At 40.0% G+C, this 23,795-nt stretch overlaps 1 protein-coding gene across 1 annotated transcript in view; it reads left to right on the forward strand.

Annotated features, from left to right (window-relative positions):
* The window catches only part of LOC102283914 (ATP-binding cassette sub-family C member 4-like), a gene marked incomplete at its 5' end in the record, with an annotated part of 162,023 nt that overhangs the window by 102,087 nt on the left and 36,141 nt on the right, over positions 1–23,795 (forward strand). The window contains 5 exon segments of the mRNA XM_070366897.1: positions 774–893; positions 2,072–2,182; positions 7,424–7,524; positions 8,651–8,842; positions 17,689–17,844. Of these exon segments, the coding sequence (XP_070222998.1) occupies positions 774–893; positions 2,072–2,182; positions 7,424–7,524; positions 8,651–8,842; positions 17,689–17,844 (680 nt within the window).

Here is a 23,795-nt window from a genome sequence, read left to right on the forward strand (position 1 = left end):
GGAATTAAATTTTAGAATGCTACTGATTCAAAAATTAGTTAACAATGAAAAAAAAAAAAATCACCATTTGAAGCAACATGGATGGATTTAGAGAATAATATTTCTTTTAAAAGTCAGAGAAAGACAAATATGGTATCACTTATACATGGAATCTAAAAATAATACAAATGAATCTGTACACAAAATAGAAATAGACTCAGAGACATAGAAAACAAAGTTACCAAAGGGGATTGGGAGGGAGGGAGGAACAAAGTAGAAATATGCAATTAATAGACACACTACTATTTGTCAAATAGGTATGCAACAAGGATTTACTGTAAAGCACAGGAAATTTTATTCAGCCATCTCGTAATAACCTGTAATGGAATATAATCAGAAAAAATAACTAAATGACTATACTATATATCTGAAACTAACACATTATTGTAAATCAACTATACTCAATAAATTTTGTAAAAGTTGTGAACAATTTCTACCTGGATAGATACCAGGAGAATTTGGAGGAAGGTGTGTTTGAGAGGACCTTGATGAGAGAACTGGTAAAGAATTTCTTTATCTAAATCTAGCTGTGAATGAATTTGGTCAAGCATAGTTTCAAAGAGAATCTTTCATTCCCAGGTCATTAAATTGAAACCTGATGTGAGCAGGAGTGAGGGTCACATGGAGGATTCCTATTGGTGGGAGGTGTCACCACATAGCCCAGGAGTCAGTGGGTTTCTTCGCATCCAGCCTCCCTGACTTTCTCTGTGGTGTGTCTGTCTCTGCTTCCCCAGCACGGAGCCCAGTGTTTTCCCACTTAGCATCTTCTTTGCGGGGACTCTGGACCATCCGGGCATACAAAGCTGAACAGAGGTTTCAGGAGCTGTTTGACGCATATCAGGATTTGCACTCAGGTCTGTAAGTTTTTGGAAATAATTTCAGATGGGATGTGCTGCCTTCTGAGGCCTGACCTCCCTTTCAGGTGGCCTAGTAGGCCAGCACCTCTTTCTGTGTCACCCCATGTCCCCCTCTGCACACCTGCCTCCCCCCCCTTCCTCTCAGCATCCCCTCTGTGCTCCCCTCTTCCCCATCACCCCCTGCTTTTCTCCCCTGACTGGCTTGCATTGTCCTTCCATCACTGTGCCCTGTGGACTTCTGTCTCTTTAGGGCAGGACTCAGTAAAATTTTGTTTTTTGCAAAGGTCCAGATAGAAAATATTGTAGGCTTTGTGTGCTGTACTGTGTCTGTTGCAACTACTCACCTTGCCTGTTGTAGCACGAAGACAGGCAAAGATAATACATCAGCGAATGGTGGTTTTCCAATAAAATTTTCTTTTCAGAACCAGGTGGTCGCTATTCTTGTCCCCCAGGCTGTATTTTGTCAACTCTTTTCAGAGCATGGAGGGTAGCATATGTGATTGACAAAACTAATTTCCTGATTTGTCACCCACTTGATTATACTTTGTATCGGTGAAGTTGTTTTTCCTAGGTAGAAAATTTTGAAGATAAAATGGCATTTTGAAAACCACATGCAAATCCTGTTAGCTGATGGTCATGTAGATACTGACTCTTATGAATAAACACTGCAGGGCCCTGTGGTGAGTGCAGAAGGTGCTGGAAACAGTGAGAGCTGTGCTCTCTGCTGCCAGAGAGCTGGGAACAGTTGACATGTAAGAGGACGATCTTCACGCTGAGGCCCAGCACTGCAGAAAATGCACCAATGAGACGATTTTCTATCTTCTTTCTTGTGATCATATTTCTGTTGATAACCTGTGGATTGACATTTTCTTTTTTTATTGTTATTATTATTACTTTTTAATATAAATTTATTTATTTTAATTGGAGGCTAATTACTTCACAATATTGACGTTTTCAATGCAGGCTTCCTGGACTGATTCCTGTGTGTCCCATACCTTGTCTTGGGTTAGAACCTAGTTTTCTGGAATTTTCAGGTTCCTTGAGTGTATGACTTTGCTGTCCTACCTTGTATAAAATCTTCTATACCTCAACTGAGGAAATTTTCTCCTTCATTAGAAACAGCTAACATGGTTTTTCTGTTTATGTATTATGCTTATTACGGTTCACAAATCCAGAGGCTTGGTTCCTGCTTTTGACGACGTCCCGATGGCTCGCTGTGTATCTGGATGTCATCTGTGCCATCTTTGTCACTGTTGTTGCCTTTGGGGCCCTGATTCTGGTAGAAAGTAAGTAAACATGTGAATATTTGTAGTATGTTTACAGTTTATAGCTTTGTAGTTATTAAACTCTTGCCATCTTGTCTAATATATACTGCTTGGTTCTAATGAATTACAGTGTCTGCAGCATGTGACTCCACTGTGTGGTCCTTGTGAACTCATTTGTATCATGATGAGCACTTTCATCTTTTTTTCCATTTACTTATTTATTTACAGTAGGTTTTTGTTGAGACCTCTTTAAAAATTTTTTGATTGGCCATGTATGGTTGATTTATGATGTTGTGTTAGCTTCAGGTGTACAGCCAAGTGAATCTGTTTTACATATATCCACTTTATCAAAGATTCTTTTTCCATACCCCATGGACATTGGGGTGCATGTATCTTTTTTTTTAGTAATTTGCATTTTAATTAATATTTCAAATAAATTGTCCTTTAGAAAAGAATTTCTGTTTTGGACTTTCAGAATCTTTAAGAGCAAAGACCAGATTTGAAAGTGCCTCCAGCAGACCTGTGGTGTCTTGGGCCCCTGCTTTGGCTGGCTCGGACCATTCTTTTAAGTTTTATTGGTTTACACAGTTGTCTTAGTTTATGGTGTATAGCAAAATGAATCTGAAATATATATACATGTATACACTCCTTTTTTTATTCTTTTCCTATATAGATCATTACAGAGTTTGCTGTACTTTACATTTGTTTCTTATTAGTTATCTATTTTAATATTTTATACATAGTAGTATATATGTGTTCATCCCAGTCTTTCAATTTATCCCTCCCTTCTATTACCCCTGGTAAGCATAAGTTTATTTTCTACATCTGTGACTCTATTTCTGATTTGTAGATAAGTTCATTTGTTGCCTTTTGTTAGAATTCATGTATAAGCAATATCATATTCTATGTTTCTCTGTCTGACATACTTCGCTTAGTATGAAAGTCTCTAGGTCTATCCATGTTGCTGCAAATGGCATTATTTTGCCCTTTATTATGGCTGGATAATAATCCATTGTATATATGATAACACATCTTCCTTACCCATTGCTCTGTTGATGGGCATTCAGGTCGCTTCCATGTCCTGGCTATTGTGAATAGAGCTGCAGTGAACATTAGGGTACATGTACCTTTTGGAACTATGGTTTCCTCTGGATAGATGCCCAGGAATGGGCTTGCTGGATCATGTGGCAGCTCTGGTTTTAGTTTTTAAAGGAACTTCCATATCATTCTCCATAGTGACTGTACCAGTTTACATTCCCAGCAACAGTGTAGGAGAGTTGCCTTTTCTTCACATCCTCTCCAGCATTTATTGTTTGTAGACTGTTTGATGATGGTCATACTGACTAGTGTGAGGCGAGAGATGTTGACCGTCTTTTCATGTGCTTTTTGGCCATCTGTATGTCTTCGTTGGAAAGTGTCTGTTTTAATCTTCTGCCCATTTTTTGATTGGGGTATTTTTTTAATATTGAACTGCATGAACTGTTTGTGTATTTCGGAGAGTAATCCCTTGTCAGCCACTTTGTTTGCAAATATTTTTTCCTATTCTGCAGGTTGTCTTTTCAGTATTGTTTATGGTGTTCTTTGCTGTACAAAATCTTTTAAGCTTAATTAGGTCCCATAAGTTTATCTTTTCGGAGAAGGCAATGGCACCCCACTCCAGTACTCCTGCCTGGAAAATCCCATGGATGGAGGAGCCTGGTAGGCTGCAGTCAATGGGGTCACTGAGGGTTGGACACGACTGAGCGACTTCACTTTCACTTTTCACTTTCATGCATTGGAGAAGGAAATGGCAACCCACTCCAGTGTTTTGCCTGGAGAATCCCAGGGACGGGGAAGCCTGGTGGGCTGCCATCTATGGGGTCACACAGAGTCAGACACGACTGAAGTGACTTAGCAGTGGCAGTTTATCTTTTATTTTCATTACTCTAGAAGGCCGATCAAAAAAGATCTTGCTGCAATTTATGTCAGAGAGAATTCTCCCTGTGTTTTCATCTAAGAATTATATTTTGTCTGGTGTTACATTTATGTCTATAATCCATTTTGAGTTTATTTTTGTGTATGATGTTAGGGAGTGTTGTAATTTTATTCTTTTACACGTGGCTGTCCAATTTGCCCAGCACCACTTATTGAAGAGACTGTCTTTTCTCCAGTGTATATTCTTGCTTCCTTTGTCATAGGTGACCTTAGGTGCATGGGTTTATCTCTGGACTTTCCATCTTGTTCCATTGATCTATATTTCTGTTTTTGGTGCCAGTAGCATATTGTTTCAGTTACGTAGCTTTGCAGTATAGTCTGAAGACAAGGAGCCTGTCTACCCAGCTTCAAGTTTCTACTTTGTTTTTGTCAAGATTGCTTTGGCTTTTCATGGTATTTTGTGTTTCCATACAAAATGTAAAAGTTTTTTTTCTAATTCTGTGAAAAATGCCATTGGTAATTTGATAGGGATTGCACTGAATCTGTAGATTACTTTGGGTGGTTTGTTTGTTTGTTCATTTATTTACTATAGGTCTTTGTTGAGAACTTTTATCTTTTTATCTTTCTTTAAATTGGTTGAGGTCCATGCAACTCTAGTAAGCTGACCTTCTGAACATTCCAGGTAGTGTCCTGTATGTGGATGGAGAGAACCAAATTTACTATTAAGCTTTTTGTACAGCTTAGGGTTTAGGTTTAACTTTAGAGCTACTTGGATCTCTTGGTTGTAGGTGTCTGGTGTAGTGGGCAGAGAGTCTCTGTAGCAAAGAACAGTGTCCTCACTGTTGTGTGGATGCCAGATGAGCAGCTGTTGGAGTGCATGGCACGAATTTACCATCCCTAACTATTCCGTAGTAATAACCCTGAATCACAGTCTTTGATAATGGAACAACGAGAGTAATACTTTAGATTTAAAGTATTAAATTGCCTTGTTTTTGTGGTTGCAACTGCAACTACATTGGATGTAGAAAGTGAAATTATACAATGAAAATTGAAGCCATAAGAACAAAAATATGAATAATGACATGTGAAAGTGAAAGTCACTCAGTTGTGTCTGATTCTTTGCAACCCCATGGAATGTTGCCTGGCTTATCTGTCCATGGAATTCTCCGGGCAAGAATACTGGATTGGGTTGACATTTGCTTACAGGGGATCTTACTGACCCAGGGATTGACCTGGGTCTCCTGCCCTGCAGGCAGATTCTTTACCAACTGAGCCACCAGGAATGACCTTGAATAATGACATGATCCTCACCTATATAATACTATAAAGTATATCTCAATCTGGTTGGAATTACTAGTATAAGAGACAGAAATCGTAAGGACCTAGGAGAAACAGAAGAGATTAGGAAGACCTGGCAATAATACACTGAAGAACTGTACAGAAAAGATCTTAATGATCCAGATGACCATGATGGTGTGGTCACTCACCTAGAGCCAGACTTCCTAGAGTGTGAAGTCAAGTGGGCCTGTGGAAGCATTACTATGAACAAAGCTAGTGGAAGTGATGGAATTCCAGCTGAGTTATTTCAAATCCTAAAAGGTGATGCTGCTGAAGTGCTGCACTCAATATATAAGCAAATTTGGAAAACTCAGCAGTGGCCACAGGACTGGAAAAGGTCAGTTTTCATTCCAATCCCAAGGATGGGTAATGCCAAAGAATGTTCAGGCTACCATACAATTGTACTCATTTCACATGCTAGTAAGGTTATGCTCAAAATCCTTCAAGCAAGGCTTCAACAGAACATGAACTGGAAACTTTGACATGTATAGCCTAGGTTTATAAAAGGCAGAGGAACCAGAGAACAAATTGCCAACATTTGATGGATCATACAGAAAGCAAGAGAATTCCAGGAAAACATCTGCTTAATTAACTACACAAAAGCCTTTGATTGTGTGGATCAGAACAAACTGTTGAAAATTCTGAAAGAGATAGAAATACCAGACCACTTTACCTGTCTCCTGAGAAACCTGTATTCAGGTGAAGAGCAACAGTTAGTACCAGACATGGAACAATGGACTGGTTCAAAATTGGAAAGAAGTACGACAAGACTGTATATTGTTACCCTACTTATTTAACTTATATGCAGAACACATTATGTGTAATACCAGGCTGGATGACTCACAATCTGGAATCACAGTTGCCAGGAGAAATATCAATAACCCTAAATATACAGAGGATACCATTCTCATGGCAGAAAGTGAAGAGACTGAGAGTCTATAGTAATAAAATATCCCAATAATAGAAAGAAGAATTGATGGTTTTTAATTGTGGTGCTAGAGAAGACTCTTCAGAGTCCATTGGACTGCAGGGAGATCAAACCAGTCAGTCCTAAAGGAAATCAGTCATGAGTATTCATTGGAAGGACTGATGCTTAAGCTGAAGCTTCAATACTTTGGCCACCTGGCACGAAGAGCCAACTCATTAGAAACCCTGATGCTGGAAAAGATTGAAGGCAGGAGGATAAGGGGATGACAGAGGATGAGATGGTTGGATGGCATCACTGACTCGAAGGACATGAGTTTGAGCAAGCTCTGGGAGATAGTGAAGGACAAGGAAGCCTGGTGTGCTGCAGTCTATGGCATCACAAAGAGTCAGACACAACTTAGTGACTGAACAACAACATTGTTAATGCTTTCTAAATTCATAATATTTTAAAAAATTTACTTTCTCATTTGGCTCCACTGGGTCTTAGTTGGGACACGCGGGATCTTCAGTCTCAGTTGTGACAGGCAGGACTTTAGTTGCAGCATGTGAGCTCTCAGTTGTGGAATGTGGAATCTAGTTCCCTGACCAGGGATCAAACCTAAGCCCCCCTGATGGTAAGCTTGGATTCTTAGTTATTGGACCACCAGGGAAGTCCCTCATAGTGGGTTGTTTTTAAACTGCATTATCTCGATCATCAGAAGTAATATTATGAGTAATACTATTATTACATGCAAATGATTTAAATGTTATAAAGGAGTCTTCTCAGTACTATATGTAAAATAGATACTAAAAATGACCTTCTGTATTGCAAAGGGAACTCTAGTTGATACTCTGTAATGACATGTATGGGAAAAATAACTTTAAAAGAGTGGATTATATATATATATATATATATAGTAAATAAATAAATATATATATGGCTAATTCACATTACTGTACACCTGAAACTAACACAACTTTGTAAATGAACTATACTCCTTTAAAACTCATAAAAATAAAGGAGTCTTCTTTGTAACGTGACAGAAGGAGCTGCATGAGGGGTTGAGAAGGAGACTAACATCAATCCTCTTCTTCCTCGTTTAGCTTTGAATCTCGGGCAGGTTGGCCTGGTCCTATCTCTCATGCTCACACTCACGGGGATGTTCCAGTGGTGCGTCAGGCAAAGTGCCGAAGTTGAGAACATGGTGATGTTTATCTTTCTGTTCTTAGCCTTTCCAGGTCTCCTTGCTGTTAAGTGGCATAAAAGCAATTCTTATGTAAAATAGTAAAACTATTATTTTTACATCTTAGTTAACAAAGTTTTTTAACGTTCTTCTCCATCTGCTTAAAGTTAATGTAAAATAAAGTATATATGTCTTTTCTCAGGCTTATGTGTGCCATGTCAGAACGTTTTATATTAATATCAAACTGTCCTCAAATAGAATAAATGTCTGTAGGTGGGAGGTTCTGAAATCCTGGAGAGAAGCTAATTTCTTAGCAGCTTGTTTATCTTTGTTTCTTAATGGGTGATTCCTCATATTTTTTAAAATAATTCAGTTTTTTGAGGTTTCTTTAATTAATATGCTCCTCTCTCCTGCCCCTCCCCATTTTATCTCTTATTCTCGTGTGTGTTGAACACCTGAATTTTCTGGTGGCCCTTCTTTCTGGTAGGATAAGCTTCCTCTCAGAAAGTGCTCTCAAAGATGTGGCATCATGGTTGTTCAGGAGGCCTTAGTCAATATATAAATTACACACTTTTGAATATTTGCAACTTCTCCTAAAGGGAGAAAAGCAATAAAAATTAAATCTTTTCACTTCTCTCTTCTAATAGAATAGAAAATAACTAATAGTTAAATGGAGGTTTGATGACCATCCAGTTCTGTTATCTATAACACATGGCCCTTCTGTGGCCACACATTACTGATTGGTGTCCGTAAATATTCTTTTCTTTGGCAAAATGCTCTTGTTTTTCATTCAGGTGTGAAAAGTAGATCAATAAAATCTTACCATTCATTTCTCTAATTCTTTTAGTGTTAATATAAACTTGAAGGAAGTGGCTGTAAGCAAAAGTGTTGAAGATTATGAACAAATTTGCAAATCATCCAAGGCCTCATCAAACTCCTGTTTCTGTCCTGTGTGGATGCTAAGAGACCTGAGATATTCTGAACCATATAAAATCAGATATAAAGATAAAAAAGCAAAATGTCTCATTTACAGTTTCTAAACCAATACAATATTGTAAAGTAAAAAATAAATAAATAAATAAAAAAGATAAACATCCATAAACAAGACCCTCTGATACTAACTCATGTGATGTCATATGTGTTTCAGATGATTTCAGTAGAAAGGGAGATTGAATATACAGACCTTGAGAAAGAAGCACCCTGGGAACTTGAGTTTCGTCCACCACCATCCTGGCCTGAGGAAGGATGGATTTACTTTAAAAATGTTAACTTCAGGTACAGCTTGGATGGGCCTCTGGTATTGAAGGAGCTGGCAGCACTCATTGACCGAAGCAAAAAGGTTAGTTTAAGCCATTTGCCTCTTTAAAATCCAGCTAAAGATTTAGCACCACATCTGCTCTTGGTTTCCTTGTCAGTGTGTCAGGGGGGAGGGGCGGGGGAGGGCTCTTTGTACCTCATGGATGCAGATTTAATCAGTGATATGTAGGTGAATCTTTCTTGGAAACTGACCACAGAATGGGGATATAAGCATTTTTTATCCCCTGTATTGTGAGCTCCCTCATGGTGGTTGGTGGGCCCTGGGCTCCTGGGCTCCTGGGCTCAATTTCGACCTGATCCAGGACACTATATGTGACACCTGATTATTCATACAAAGTCTGGGAAGTCAGTCCTAGCTTCCTGTCCCTAATTCTCCAGTATCTCATTTCCATCTTTTCTTCTTTGTATTTCTGAAATCTTTCTTCCTCCCACGGTGCCCTCTGTTTGCAACCTGCTCCCGTCTCTTGGTCTTTTCTGTATACTTGTCTTCCTATACATCCACACTGAGTTGCCATCCCCCTGCCCTCCCCCGACAGACTGCTTCTTTCTTTAGCACAGATCTGATCCTTACTGGGCTGGGAGAGCTGCTGCGGGAACCAGTGCACAGCCCTAAGTCCACTCCATCAGGGACCATGGGGTGAGTTCATTGTTACTTGAGTGGAGCCCAGAATCATGACTCAGTCAAGGGTGAGGAACCAGGGCCTGTGATGGAGGCAGGACCTAGGGATTTGTTCAAAGTCAAAAGCAAATTGAACAGAACAGGGAAGATCCACATGGGAGATGGCAGAGAGACTTGTGAGCTGAACCGGCCAGTGTCCATGTCTGCTGTGATGTTCCTTTATACTCAACTTGAGGTCCTTGGCCTGGAACAGGGCAGACTCTTAAAGAAGAGAATAAACCAGAGCAGACAAATTGGTAGGAAGCTCTTCCTCACCTCCATCTGCAGCCAGAATGTCTCCTGACTTACACACACCACTACACTCTGGTTGTGTGTAGGTTCTCCCAAAGCACCACATCCTCCCAGCTTCCAGTGTGCAGTCTGCCCTCTGCCTCAGAGACCTTCCCCTCCATCATCTGGATGGTGAAAATCTCCTCATTTTCTGAGGCAACTCTAATGCATCTTTGAGACCCTCAATTCTTCCTCAGTGTCTTACATACTCTTTGAAGGTAGCATTCACAGTACAACTATGTTCAAAGCAGCTGAAAGTTGGAAGGAACTAATCCTTACAATGAAATATCCAATGTTTAAAAGGAGGAAATTCTGACCTATGATTAAACCTTGACAACATCTTACTAAATGTCAGACACAAAAGGAACAAATACTCTGATTCTGCTTTTGTGAGGTGGTGAAATCCTATGAATTTGACAAAGTGGTCAAATTCAGGAAGATAGGAAGTAGGATGGTGGTCTCCAGGGACTTGGGGAGTGGCAATGGGGAGTTGTTTGTTTAATGGTTATAGAATTTCAGTTTTATGAGGCAAAAAAAAAAAATCTTGAGCTTGGTTGCATACCATGTGAATGTACTGAACATTAAACCATCCACATAGAAATGGTTAAGTAATTAAATTTTATGTTATGTGAACTTTATCATAATTAAAATGTAAGATAGCATCTGTGTCGTGCTTTGTAATTTGAGGTCTGTATCTCATGGTACCTTGAGCCTTTTTAAAATCAAGGAGTATCTTATTTTCATCTTTGTTCCCTAGAAAGTGGCATTCTGCAGGGCTTAGAGAGGGTGCTGAGGAACTGCTGTCTGCAAGGATAAGTAACACACAGGTGTGAGCAGCCAGTAACCAGAACATACACACAAGACAACTGCATGAACAACTAAAAGAACTGCTCTTTAACTCTTTCCACCACAACCCCAGTGGACTATAGCTGTAATTTAATGAGTGATACTCTTGTAACATGAAAATACATATTCAACTTATTGCCAGAATGATACCCATGGAGCAGCTTCAGTTAGTTGCAGCACTAAAGGTGACTCATAATTATTTCCAGTTCCTTCATAGTTCAGGAAGAAGCTGAGGACTGTTTTGTTGGGAAAACATTAATCACAGCTCTTGATAGAATCCTGTCCCTGAGAGCACTGTAGGTGATGTTAGCATACTCTCAGACAATGTGTCTGTCAGATTTCCTGTTGTAAATGTGATTCTGTTAATTTGCACTTGTCTTAATTTTCCCCAAAGCCATAAAATAGGAATTTTTTAGGAAACTCTGCAGTACAACTTATGAACATAATTGATTCTATTCTTCCTTCTTAAAAACTGCAAATCATAGGATTATTGAGAATCCAAAATGTTTCAGGGCAAATTGAGTTTGGAAACTGAATTAATAACTGTGGTAGCTTGGCTTTTGATCTCTGACTTGGTCTATTCCCAGTATCACAGATCAGTTCAGTCATTCAGTTGTGTCCAGCTCTTTGTGACCTCATGGACTGCAGCACCAGGCCTCCCTGTCCATTACCAACTCCCGGAGCTTACTCAAACTCATGTCCTTCAAGTTGGTGATGGCATCCAACCTTCTCATCCTCTGTCGTCCCCTTCTGCCTTAACAACGTTAGCTTCATTTCTGTGTTTGGAGATGATGTCCATGCAGTGTGTTCAGGAAATGATTCTACTCCATCTGTGAACATCCCAGGTTCCCTCTCCTGCTAACCTGTCCCACCCCATCACTCTGGGTCACCCCTTTGGTGCTGGGTTTGATTGAAAGAGGCTGCTGCTGGGGGATGTGGAGTGAGCCTGCCCAGCCGAAATTATTCTCTTTCCATTGTTTCCTCTGCTGTCCTGATTCCTGAAAGTTAGAGTCAATAGGAGAGTGTAGTAGGTACTACATATAATTCTAATTCATGGAAGAAATAGCAAGTAAAAATAAAGATCCCAGATGAGGTAAATAGCACCTTAATTTTCCCAGTTAGATTCTGAACACTGGTTGTAATTTTCATTTAGATGGTTTTGTGGTTGATTTAATGATTTTAGAGTTCTGGGACATTTTAAAGCATTTTTCCAGCTCTCGAGATAGAATGGTTTTGGTTTATTATTTTTTTCTTGTTCAGAGCTCTTACTTCTATAATACATTTTTAGAGATACTTACTAGACCTTGCTGTAATGTACAAAAATATTTGTTTCCTACATTTTCCCCTTTTTACATAGTATCTCCTCAGCAACCCCTCTCCTCACTCCCAGATTATCCCACTTTCCTTGCTGGCTTTCTAATTCCTTGTGACTCAGACTGTGGTGTCAGGGCCAGCAGCTCCTACATCTCCTGGAGCTTTCTAGAAATGCAGAGTGTCAGGCCCATCCAGACCTCTTTACTCAATTGAACAAGACCTTCTGGTAAATTCCTTTCTCTCCCATAGGCATTTCTGATGAGAGATAACCTGTGATTTCTATTAAACGTCCTTTGACAGGTTGAAATTGAGCTCAGGTCCCTGATATGACTGAGCATGAGGCTCTAGAAGTTCTGTGCCACTTCCCCTATAGATTTACTTACTTTCATATTCCGCAAATTGCACTTATACTTTATAATTCAACTCTGTGTGATTCCACTGCATTTCTTTGCATCCTCTCAGTGGAGTCTGTCTTCATCATGGGCAGTTTTCATCCTGCTGTCTGTCCTTCCCCACACCAGCCTCATGCAGGGACTGGAGGGATTTCCCACAGGCTCAGCCCTGTCTGGGCCTGGAGTCAGAGACAACCCTGCACAACAGTGTATGTGTGGCTTTTTCACCACCTGATAGGATCAAAAATGAGTCTTGCTCTCCAAGCAGGGCAGGAGGTCTGTTTGGTTTGTCTCCTGGGGAACCATTGCCCCACTTAGCTGCAGGTTTTTCTTACAGCCCACCTGGGGTGCTGGTTCTTGCTGCTGACAGCCAGCCCACCTGACCTCAAGTACTCTCTCTGCCTAGTGATGTCATCCCACTCACCGTGTTATATGTACCCATGTCCACATCATGCTTCAACTCTCTGGCCACAGGATCTCTATGGTAGGATCTCTATGGTAGGACTGTTCCTTTAACTTCAGCTACACCTCTCCCCACTTTCTCTACACAGACACATGATAAGATACCAGGCCATCCAGGTTTAAGGAGTTCATCAGCAGAATGGAAAAGAGGCTGACAGATGTGGGTTTGAGTCTCATCCTATGACTTAATGGACTCTGAAATTTCAGGCATACCAATTTATTTTTTTTTTTTTTTTAACTTTACAATATTGTATTGGTTTTGCCATATATCAACATGAATCTGCCACAAGCCTCAGTCTTGTTTTGGAAAAATGGAATTGATAGGACCTAACCCATAGGCTTGTTGTACAACTTAAATGAGATAAGACATGTAAAGCACCCAGCACATGGGGCAGAGTAAATGCTTGACCAATGATGGTTGTAGTTTTTATACTGTATAAAATGACTATAAACACTTACATGGCGGAAGTTGTTGTCTGTCCCATGAGAATAAGGTGTTGGCCATTCAGAGTTTTATTTATGGCTGTAGGATCCATCTGCCATGTTTCTCTTTGTCCAACTTATCATATGTCTAAATAATATGGTGATATTTTTTCCATAAATTTCTCTGGCCTGATTAAAAATCTCAGCTTCCTGGAGAAGCTTCTTTGTCTCAGGGCTCCCAGGAATACAAATGAGAAAAAGTCAAGTCTAGTACAGATCCTGCTGTCAACATATACAGGCCAATTGAAGAAACAAGAAAATGGCTAAATTAGTTTTGTAAGCTAGAAGATGGTCAGAATTTTTATAGAAGTTTAGGAAAAGATAATACAACATCTGTTAGTATTGGGATAAGCACACATAGGGTACAGGGAGAGCATTTCTGAAGTATCAGTCATGTGAGACAGACTTAGTGATGAGTGGTCAGGGCTTCAGCAGGTGGAAATGCATGTGAAAGGCCTTCTGGGAGGTGAGACCAACATGAGCAAAGGCACGATGCCCTGATCCAGTGAGTGAAGAACCAGGCACCTGCAAGGCATTCAGGGAAAAGAACTACCAGGTGTGTAACACACATTTTTACATTCGACCCTCACAACTACCTAGTGATGCCAAGGAAGCTGACTCATGTACATGAAGGATGGAGAGGTCAGTGGGGACAGTTTTGTAGAAGAGATGTCCTGGGGTGGAGTGACACAGAGCCAACCTTCGGGGGTTTAATCTGAGAAGTGAGAGCACGTGGACCCTAGTGGGCAAGTGTGAGGGGCAGGGAGCCAGGAGCTGTTGTGTTTCCAGTAAGATGTTCTGGGAAATTGACTCCACTTTTCAGAATCAAACTGATGTCAATTAAAACAAAGCTATTTGTTTTATGTTTATGTTTATGAATGTGCAGGGAAACAGGTGGAAGTTGAAAATGGTATCATTTTTCTTGAGGACTAGATTGGCAATGCTATGCTATGCTAAGTCGCTTCAGTCGTGTCTGACTCTGTGTGACCCCAGACAGCAGCCCACCAGGCTCCCTGTCCCTGGGATTCTCCAGGCAAGAATACTGGAGTGCGTTGCCATTTCCTTCTCCAGTGCATGAAGGTGAAAAGTGAAAGTGAAGTTGCTCAGTTGTGTCCGACTCTGAGTGACCCAATGGACTGCAGCCTACAGGGCTCCTCCATCCATGGGATTTTCCAGGCAAGAGTACTGGAGTGGGGTGCCATCGCCTTCTCTGAGGTTGGCAATACTTAACAGCTTTCTCTTAAAATGTACATACCTTATTCTCAGCAATTCCACATTTGAGAATTTATCTGAAGAAAATAATTAAGGTTGTTTGCAAAGATTTAGCTTCAAGGATATTTGACACAGAGTTATTTATGATAGCAAAATTTTGGAGATTGGCTAAATATCTACCAGTAGGAGTTTGTTAAATAAATGACCACATATACTGTAATACTATGTAGCCATTTAAAATAAATATTTTTATGAAATTCTAAATGAAGATACATTATAACAGTATGTTCATACTAATCCTATTTTGTTTAAATATGTGAATTTGTATCTTTAAGAACACATAACACAAGTCTGGAAAATAAAAACATCAACATCTTAAGATTGGTTTTATCAGACTTCTAGGGTATATCTAGTCTTTATTTACTTTTCAAATTCATTTGCACTGATTATGATTAAGAAAAGAGTTTGTTTTAATTTTTTGTTTTTAAAAGATAATGCATCCTGACTCTCAGGTGGTGCATGTGGGCCTTAAAATGAGGGTTTGAGCCATGAAACATTGCAAGAGTAGAGTCTTCAGGGCTTGGCAGCATGCTGGACTCAGGGAAAGCTGGAAGTAAGGTGGACAGTTGTGCCTATGAGTCTGGGAAAGAAGTAGAGTGGATAAGTCAGAGGAAGTGGCTGTTTTGTGTGGGGCATTAGATGTTGATCATGTCGAGTTTGGTGTGTGAAGAGAGACCCAGGAACAAGTGTCTAACAAGTTGGTGTGGTCGTCAGAGACGAACCCTGGCCTGGTTCCCTGCACATTCACAAACCTGTGATTTATAGCTTCATTTTATTGGACATCAGTTTAATTTCAAAAAATGGAATCATTTTCCCATGACATCTTGCTGAAGACACAACAGCTCCTGACTCCTGTCTTACACTTCCCATTCTGATCCAAGTGGTAGTAAAAACAGAAAGGAGCTGTTACAAACCAGCTAAAATAAGATTTTTTCCAAGTGTCTTTGGTATTAGGAATGTAAACTTACTGATATTGGTGACACTTTCCGTGTGGAATTGGTAAAACCCATTGGTGACCCAGATAAGACATTCAGACTATGTTAATAGGTTTAATGATTTAACTGTAGAAATAGCCAGAGCCAGGTGTTTTGTTTTGTTTTTCCTTTGAGTTGCCTTTGTTGGAGGGGATGTGTGGCCACACAGCATGTGGGATCTTAGTTCCCTACCAGGGACTGAACCCATGTCCCCTGCAGTGGAAGTTCAGAATCTTAACCACTGGACTGCCCGTGAAGTCCCTTGTTTCTTATTATTCTCCTCACTGGAGTTTGGAGCTCACAGTCCTGTGGTCATGAGCAGCCCTCAATGCCCCTACATATCTCAGCCCATTTATCCAAAGTCTACAAATGTTCCCATTTGCACAGATGGATCAGTTTCAGTAGAGCTGATAACATGGGAACATACACACATTCTCATGGATACAGTTGTCACCTGTGTCTTAATGTGTGTTGATTTACGTATGAGAACACCCAGACAGACAGACACATGTTTTTATTGTGCTTCACAGATAATGCTGCTTTTTTTTTTAACAAACTAAACATTTATGACAACTCAGTGTTGAACAAGTACATTGGCACCATTTTCCCTACAGTATTTGCTAACTTCATGTCTCTGTCACCTTTTGGTAATTCTCACAATATTTCAAGCCATTTTATTATTATTATATTTGTTTTTCTGATCTGTGATCAGTGTTTTTTACTGTTACTACCCAATAAAGGCTTAGATGATGGTTAGCATCCTTTTAGCAGTCAGTATTTGAAAATTAAAGTATGAATATTGTTTTTCATACATAATGCTATTGTGCAGTAAGTAAACTACAACATAGTATAAATAAAATTTTTACAAAATAATTTTATTTATTTATTTTGGCTGGGCTGGGTCTTTGTTGCTGCTCTGGTTTTTTCTCTAGTTGCAATGAATGAGGGGTCACTAGTTGCAGTGAGCAGCTCTCTAGTTGCTGTGCACAGGCTTCTCACTGCGGTGGCTTCTCTTGTTGTGGCTTCCGGGTCTAGGGCGTGTGGGCTTCAGTAGTTGTGGTGCACCTTCTTAGTTGCTCTGTGGGATCTTCCCGGATTAGGGATTGAACCCATGTCTCCTGCACTGATGCATATTAGTCACTCAGTCATGTCCAACTCCATTGTGACCCCATGGATTGTAGCCTGCCAGGCTCCTCTGTCCATGGAATTCTCCAGGCAAGAATACTGGAGTGGGTTACTATTTCCTTTTCTGGGAGATCTTCCACACTCAGGGATCAAACCTGAGTATCCTGCATTGACAGATGTGTTCTTTACAACTGAGCCACCAGAAAAGCCCCAATCTTACCATTAGTGCACTGAATTTCTCTCTGCTTTGGTTTTAATGACTAGACTGACACTTGACGTATCTTTCCAAGGTGCAATTGCAAGTATTAATTTGTTTATAAAATACCTTTTGAACTGCTGCAGTGAAAGGTCCCATATAAGTAGCAAATGTTGTGTTGATGTTGACTTCATTATGTGCATTTTGTCTACTGTCCTCTGTCTTATAAGACACTGAGATCTGCATTTTATAATTTTAAGATATTTCCTTTCAAGATAGAATATAATTAAGATATTTAATATTAGGAAGTTTTTTAGTTTTTCTACCAAAGAATAATTCTTCTTAAATAATAGGCCCTTGAAAAAGTGAATACTTATTTATGTGTAATACTGCTGACTTTACTTGTTGATATCTCCATAAAATTAGTCACATAATTCTCAGGCTGTAGGAATAAAGCTAATTTAAAGGCTGACTTCTTATGGACCACTTAGGAGATCGCTGGCCTTTCACTGCCAGCAGATTGTCATTTTTAACTCTTCTTGGGACTAGGGGGCTCTCAACCAGGGGACAGTTGTCAGTGTCTGAAATTTTTGGTTGCCACAGTTTATTTAGGGGGTGCTACTGGTATCTAGTGGGTAGAGTTCAAGGCTACTGCTAAACATCCTACAATACACAGGACAAGCCCTCTTCCCCCAAGAATGCATTATCTGGCCCATAATGTCAACAGTGCCGTGACTGAGAAACTTATAGACTACTCTTTATATAGAACTTTTAAAATTCATCATCATTAACCAGCATTTCTCCCAGGTTTGTTGCATTTTGTTAATTCTTGCTCTCTCCTGGATCTCTTTACAGTGTGGCATTGTAGGAAGAACAGGGGCTGGAAAAAGTTCCCTCATCGCTGCCCTTTTTAGATTGTCAGAACCTGAAGGTGGTGTTTTGATTGATGGAATCTTGACAACCAGTATTGGACTTCATGATTTAAGGAAGAAAATGTCAGTTGCACCTCAGGTATGCACTCACATGTTCTTTTCATAAGCCACCTAAGTTTACTTATTTTTTATTTTTATTTTTTTTCAAATCAAATGAAAGGGTTAATCCTTTTTACCCCTAGTAGAGCATATTTTTAGCAGCAGGTGTTTTCAACAGATACTTTCATCATATAGTAGGTTTTGTTTCTTTGTTTATTCATTAGTTTTGTGTGCATGTGATTTAATAATTTACTGAGATGGATTTCTGGACTCAGACTTCCTCAGGTTCCACAATTTTATCCACTCATAACCACATAATTCTGAGAACAAAAGGATAAATTGTTTGTTTAGCGCTGGAGAGGTTCCTATAGGGAAATGCAAATTTTAAGTGTCTTCCAGATAGAGCTTTGCTGTAGGAAATGAAGACATCTTTTCAAAGTTGATTATGTCCCTGGAGGGTGTTCTGTGAAACTGTGGGGCTTTGAGAATTGAAGAGTGTACGGATACTATGGGAGACTTTGACAAATCAGCCATTAATAAATAATTTTCTCCAGGCAGTCAGTACAGAATAGTGAGGAAGAGAAAGGGACTTGGAATTCCACCTCTGTGCTCCTCAGTTTTCTCTGTCTTACAAGGCAGCTAACAACACCAACCCTTCGAGCTGTTCTGAGGGCAAAATAGGTCAGTGCATGGTATAGAGTGCTTCATGCTGAGACCCAATGTGTGGCTGCTATGATGGTGGAGTATTGAATTGACCGTCTCTCCCTCAGCTCTGATTCTGTTTTCTTTTCTTCTGCTTCTTAAAGAAGTATGCCTTTCAGAGAGTGTGCTGGAAATTGAATTATATGCTCCTTTCTTTTCTTGTGGTTTATCCACTCAGCATATTTTAGTGACTATTTGCTGAGCAATTACCATCCTCTAGGTATACTGTTGTTGTTCAGTTGCCCAGTCGTGTCTGACTCTTCACGACCCTGTGGACCTACCGTCTCCCAGAGTTTGCCCAAGTTCATGTCCATTTCGTATGGTGATGCCATCCAGCCATCTCACCCTCTGGAAAAGCATCAGAGTCTTTTCCAATGAGTCAACTGTTTGCATCAGGTGACCAAAGTATTGGAGTTCAGCTTCAGCATCAGTCCTTCCAGTGAGTATTCAGCGGTGATTTCCTCTAAGATTGACTGGTTTGATCTCCTTGCAGTCCAAAGGACTCTCAAGAGTCTTCTCCAACACCACAGTTCGAAAGCATCAATTCTTTGGTGCTCTGCTTTCTTTATGGTACAGCTCTGACAACCATACATGACCACTGGAAAGACCATAACTTTGACTAGACAGACCTTTGTCGGCAAAGTGATGTCTTTGCTTTTTAACACACTGTCCAGATTTGTCATAGCTTTCTTGCCAAGAAGCAGTCATTCTCTAATTTCATGGCTGTAGTCACCATCCACAGTGATTTTAGAGTCCAATAAGAGGAAATCTGTCACTGCTTCCACCTTTTCCCTTTCTATAGGCCATGAAGTGATGGGGCTGGAAGTCGTGATCTTAGTTTTATTAATATTTAGTTTTAAGCTGGCCTTTTCACTCTTCTTCACCCTCATCAAGAGGTTCTTTAGTTCCTCTTCTCTTTCTGCCATTAGAGTGGTATCATCCAAATATCTGAAGTTGTTGATGTTTCTCCTGCCAGTCTTGATTCCAGCTGAAACTCATCCATCCTGGCATTTCTCATGATGTTCTCAGCATATGAGTTAAATAAACAGGGTGACAATAAACAGCCTTGTTGTACTCCTTTCTCAATCCTAAACCCGTCAGTTGTTTCATGCAGCATTCCAACTGTTGCTTCTCGACCTGCATACAGGTTTCTTAAGAGACAAGTAAGATGGCCTGGTATTCCCATCTCTTTAAGAGTTTTCCACAATTTGTTATGATCACACAGTCAAAGGTTTTAGTATAGTCAATGAAACAGAGGTAGATGTTTTTCTGGAATTTCTTTGTTTCTCTATGATCCAGCAAATGTTGGCAATTTGATCTCTGGTTCCTCTGCCTTTTCTAAACCAAGCTTGGACATCTGGAAGTTCTTGGTTCATGTAACGCTGCAGCCCAGCATGAAGAATTTTGAGCATAACCTTATTAGCATGGAAGATGAGTGCAATTGTCCAGTAGTTTGAATACTCTTTAGTACTCCCCTTCTTGGGTATTGGGATGAGAACTGACCTTTTCCAGTCCTGTGGCCAGTGCTGAGTTTTCCAAATTTGGTGACATACTGAGTGCAGCACTTTGATAGCATGATCTTTTAGGATTTTAATAGCTCTACTGGAATTCCCTTGCCTCCACTAGCTTTGTGCATGCCAAGTTGCTTCAGTCATGTCTGACTCTCTGCAGATCCTATGGACCATAACCTCCCAGGCTACGGTCCATGGGATTCTCCAGGCAAGAATTCTGGAAAGGGTTGCCATGCCCTCCTCCAGAAGATCTTCCCAACCCAGGGATCAAACCCACGTCTCTTATGTCTCCTGCATTGGAAGGTGGATACTTTACCACTAGCGCCACCTGGGAAGCCCAACTTTGTTGGTAGTGATGCCTTCTAAGGCCCACTTGACTTCACACTCCAGAATGTCTGGCTCTGGGAGAGTGACGACAGCATGGTGGTTATCTGTGTTATTAAGGTCCTTTCTGTACAGTTCTTCTGTGTATTCTTTTCATCTCTTCTTCATCTCTTCTGCTTCAGTTAGGCCTTTACCATTTCTGTCCTTGATTGTGTTCAGGTATATAGCCAAGGGCAGTGGAGGCCAGGCATCCTGATCTTTCATCCTGCCCTCTGTTTTGACAGATTTGCTTTTTTTTTTTTTTTTTTTTGAGGTTTTATTTTTATACTCCATAATCATCTGCCTATCAAACAAAGCTCAGAAAAACACCCTCTTGAGATGGGAAACAGAGAAGAGATGAGACACAAAGAGCCAGGCAAATGTGCTTCCTGGAATGCGGGTGTAATGTTCCCTGAAATGCCTGTTTATTAGGAAGCATTTCAGCATGGCACCCAAAGGGAAAGAGAATGTGGGCTTGGGCCTTATGACTGAGTACAGCTGTTGCCATCTACCGGTGGCCTCTAAAATACCTGGAATTACTCTAAGTACTCTTGTTTTTTCTAATTAATTTATTTTTAATTGAAGGATAATTGGTTTATAATATCATTTTAGCTTCTGCCATGTATCAACATGGATCAGCCATAAGTATATATATGTCCCTTCCCTCTTGAACCTCCTTCCTACCTCATCCCACCCCTCTAGGTTATCACAGAGCACCAAATTTGAGTTCTCTGTATCATACAGCAAATTTCCACTGGCTATCTAATTTTCCATATGGTAATGCATATGTCTAAGTACTTTTGAAACCAAGATACAGCTTTTCAGACTACAGTGAAATGCTGCCTCATATCCCTTAAGACATCTACTGTCAAAAAAGAAAAATGAAAGAAGGAAAGAAAGAAAATGGGTTGGCAGTATTGGCAAGGATGTAGAGAAATTAGAATCCTTGTTCATTGCTGGTAGGAATGTAAGATAGTGAAGCCACTGTGGAAAACAAGTTGGTCAATTCTCAAAAAAGTTAAAGATAGAAATATTATATGATCTAGCAATTCTACTTTAGAGTATAGACCCAAAAGAATTGAAAGAAAGATCTTGAAGTGATACCTGTACTTGCATGTTCATCACAGCATTATTCTCAGTAGCAAAAAGGTGGAGGCACCCAAAGGTACATTGACAGATGGATCAATAAACAAAATGTGGTGCATATATGTAAACAGTGGAGTATTATTCAGCTTTAGAAAGGGAGGAAATTCTGACTTGTGCTACAACACAGATGAACCTTGAGGTGACAGTGAAATAAGCCAGTCACAGAGGACAAATACTGTATGATTCTACTAATATGAGGTACCTAGAGTACTAAATTCATGGGGACAGGAATTAGAATGGTGGGTTCCATGAGCTGCTGGGAGTGGGGAGTTGTTGTTTAATGTCTACAGAGTTTCAGTTTTGAAAGACGAAAGGAGTTCTGTGGCTGGATGGTGGTGATCGCTGTGCAACATTGTAAATGTACTTAATACCTCTGAATTGTGCACTTACAGCTGGTCAAGCTAGTAAATTTCATATGTATTTTACCACAATTTAAAAAAAAAATTAAAGGTATCCCTTTCAGGAAAAATGGGAAGAACTTTTTAGCACGTTCAGTCTCCATATTTAAAGATTTTCTCTGGCTATTTAATTCATGACTTGTGGTTACAGTAGAAAATAAAGGAGTTTAGATTCCCAAGTTTTACGTTTTGATGGTACTCATCTCTGAAATGTCCAAGTGAGATTAGTTAGTAGAAATAAAGTGCATGTCTGTAGAGTCCTTTCATTTCCTTTGATGCAAAGCTTTCAAAACATACCCTGCCTTAATTTTAAAGCTTCTTAATTAGAATTGTATGCTGGTGTACATAAAATAACTCTATAGATAAAGAAATAATGTTAGAAGATCCTTGGCTCTGCCAATAATGTTTGGAAGCACATCTGAGCAAAGACTAAACATACCTTTAGTCTTTCATACCATCATATGTAAAATGGTAGTCTTACATACCATCAACATAGTTTGGTTCTGTTCTGTTCTGTTGATTTCCACCCTTCCTTAGAGCATGTTCAACATACACACTCCAGAGAGCATCCTTACAAAATAGTGCCAAACATTGTATACATGTAGATTCCTCTCTATATGCCTTTGTCTCTAAGGTACAATATTGGTTGATAAAAGAGGGAGTATCTGTAGAGAACTAGCAATGTGCAAAGTTCCCAGGAAATCATTCCAGAGGCAGCCAGGGATAGAATGTTTGTGTAGACCAAGTGTCAATGTGACCCACAGTTTTATTCCTGCTCTGCCTCAAAGGACTGTGGGGCCTTGATGACATTACTCAGCTTCCAGACTTCAGTGTCCTCATCTTTAAACCAGGCCTGGGAATCATTGCCACACAGATTTGTTGTGAAGATGTATCTGGGCTTCCCAAGTGGTGCTAGTGGTACAGGACCTGCCTGCCAATGCAGGAGACATAAGAGATGCAGGTTCAATCCCTGGGTCAGGAAGATCTGCTAGAGGAGGACATGGCAACTTGCTCCAGTATTCTTGACTGGAAAATCCCTTGGACAGAGGAGCCTGGTGGGCTATGAATCCATGGGGTCGCAAAGAGTCTGACACGACTGAAGCGACTTAGCACACACAACTGGGTGAGATAAGGTTTGTGCCCATGTCTGGTTCTTGGGAATGCTCAGTCACCAGGAACTGTTATTATTCTTAATGATTGGGTTACTGGCCTTTGGATATTATTTCTGCTTAAGTAAAAAGAGTAATACTTTCGGAATGACTTTACTCTTTAATTTCTCTTATGTGTTCATGGTGCTTGGTGATTTTCTTTATATTTATTGTTTACAATACAAACTAAATTGTTCATATGAATATAAATAGTAGAGCAAAAAAAAACAAAAATAAAAAAAAACACAATAGGAATTTGTGGGAAGGCGTAACAGAGAAATGTATCTAATATTTCCACCAAAAGCAAAAAGAGAGAATAACACTTTCTTGTACTTTGATTTCATTTTCCCCTCCCAGCAGCTTCTTTCCTGACCACCATCTTGTACACATTGTTACTTAACAGTCCTCCACCAAGACCTTGGGCCTTTTTTCTCAGCCCTCCCACACTCTTGGCTATTTTCTTCCTCTCCTTGAGGATCTCCTTGAGGATACAGAAATGTAGCTCTCATTTCTGCTCCTCTGTGCTTATTACAGTCCCTGACAAGTACTGATAAGAATTCCTAACATTTGTGGAATCATTAACATGTTTTAACCCCTTATCCTACCATTTCCTGCTTAATTCTCACAATTCTGTAGTTATCCTTACCTAACAGATTTAAAAACTGAGGCCCTAGGGGCTTGTCCCACTTATCAAGAAAGGGGCAGAGCCAGGAGTCAGATTTT

The sequence above is a fragment of the Bos mutus genome, unplaced genomic scaffold (genome assembly GCF_027580195.1).
Source record: "Bos mutus isolate GX-2022 unplaced genomic scaffold, NWIPB_WYAK_1.1 CTG242, whole genome shotgun sequence".
Taxonomy (NCBI): Eukaryota; Metazoa; Chordata; class Mammalia; order Artiodactyla; family Bovidae; genus Bos; species Bos mutus.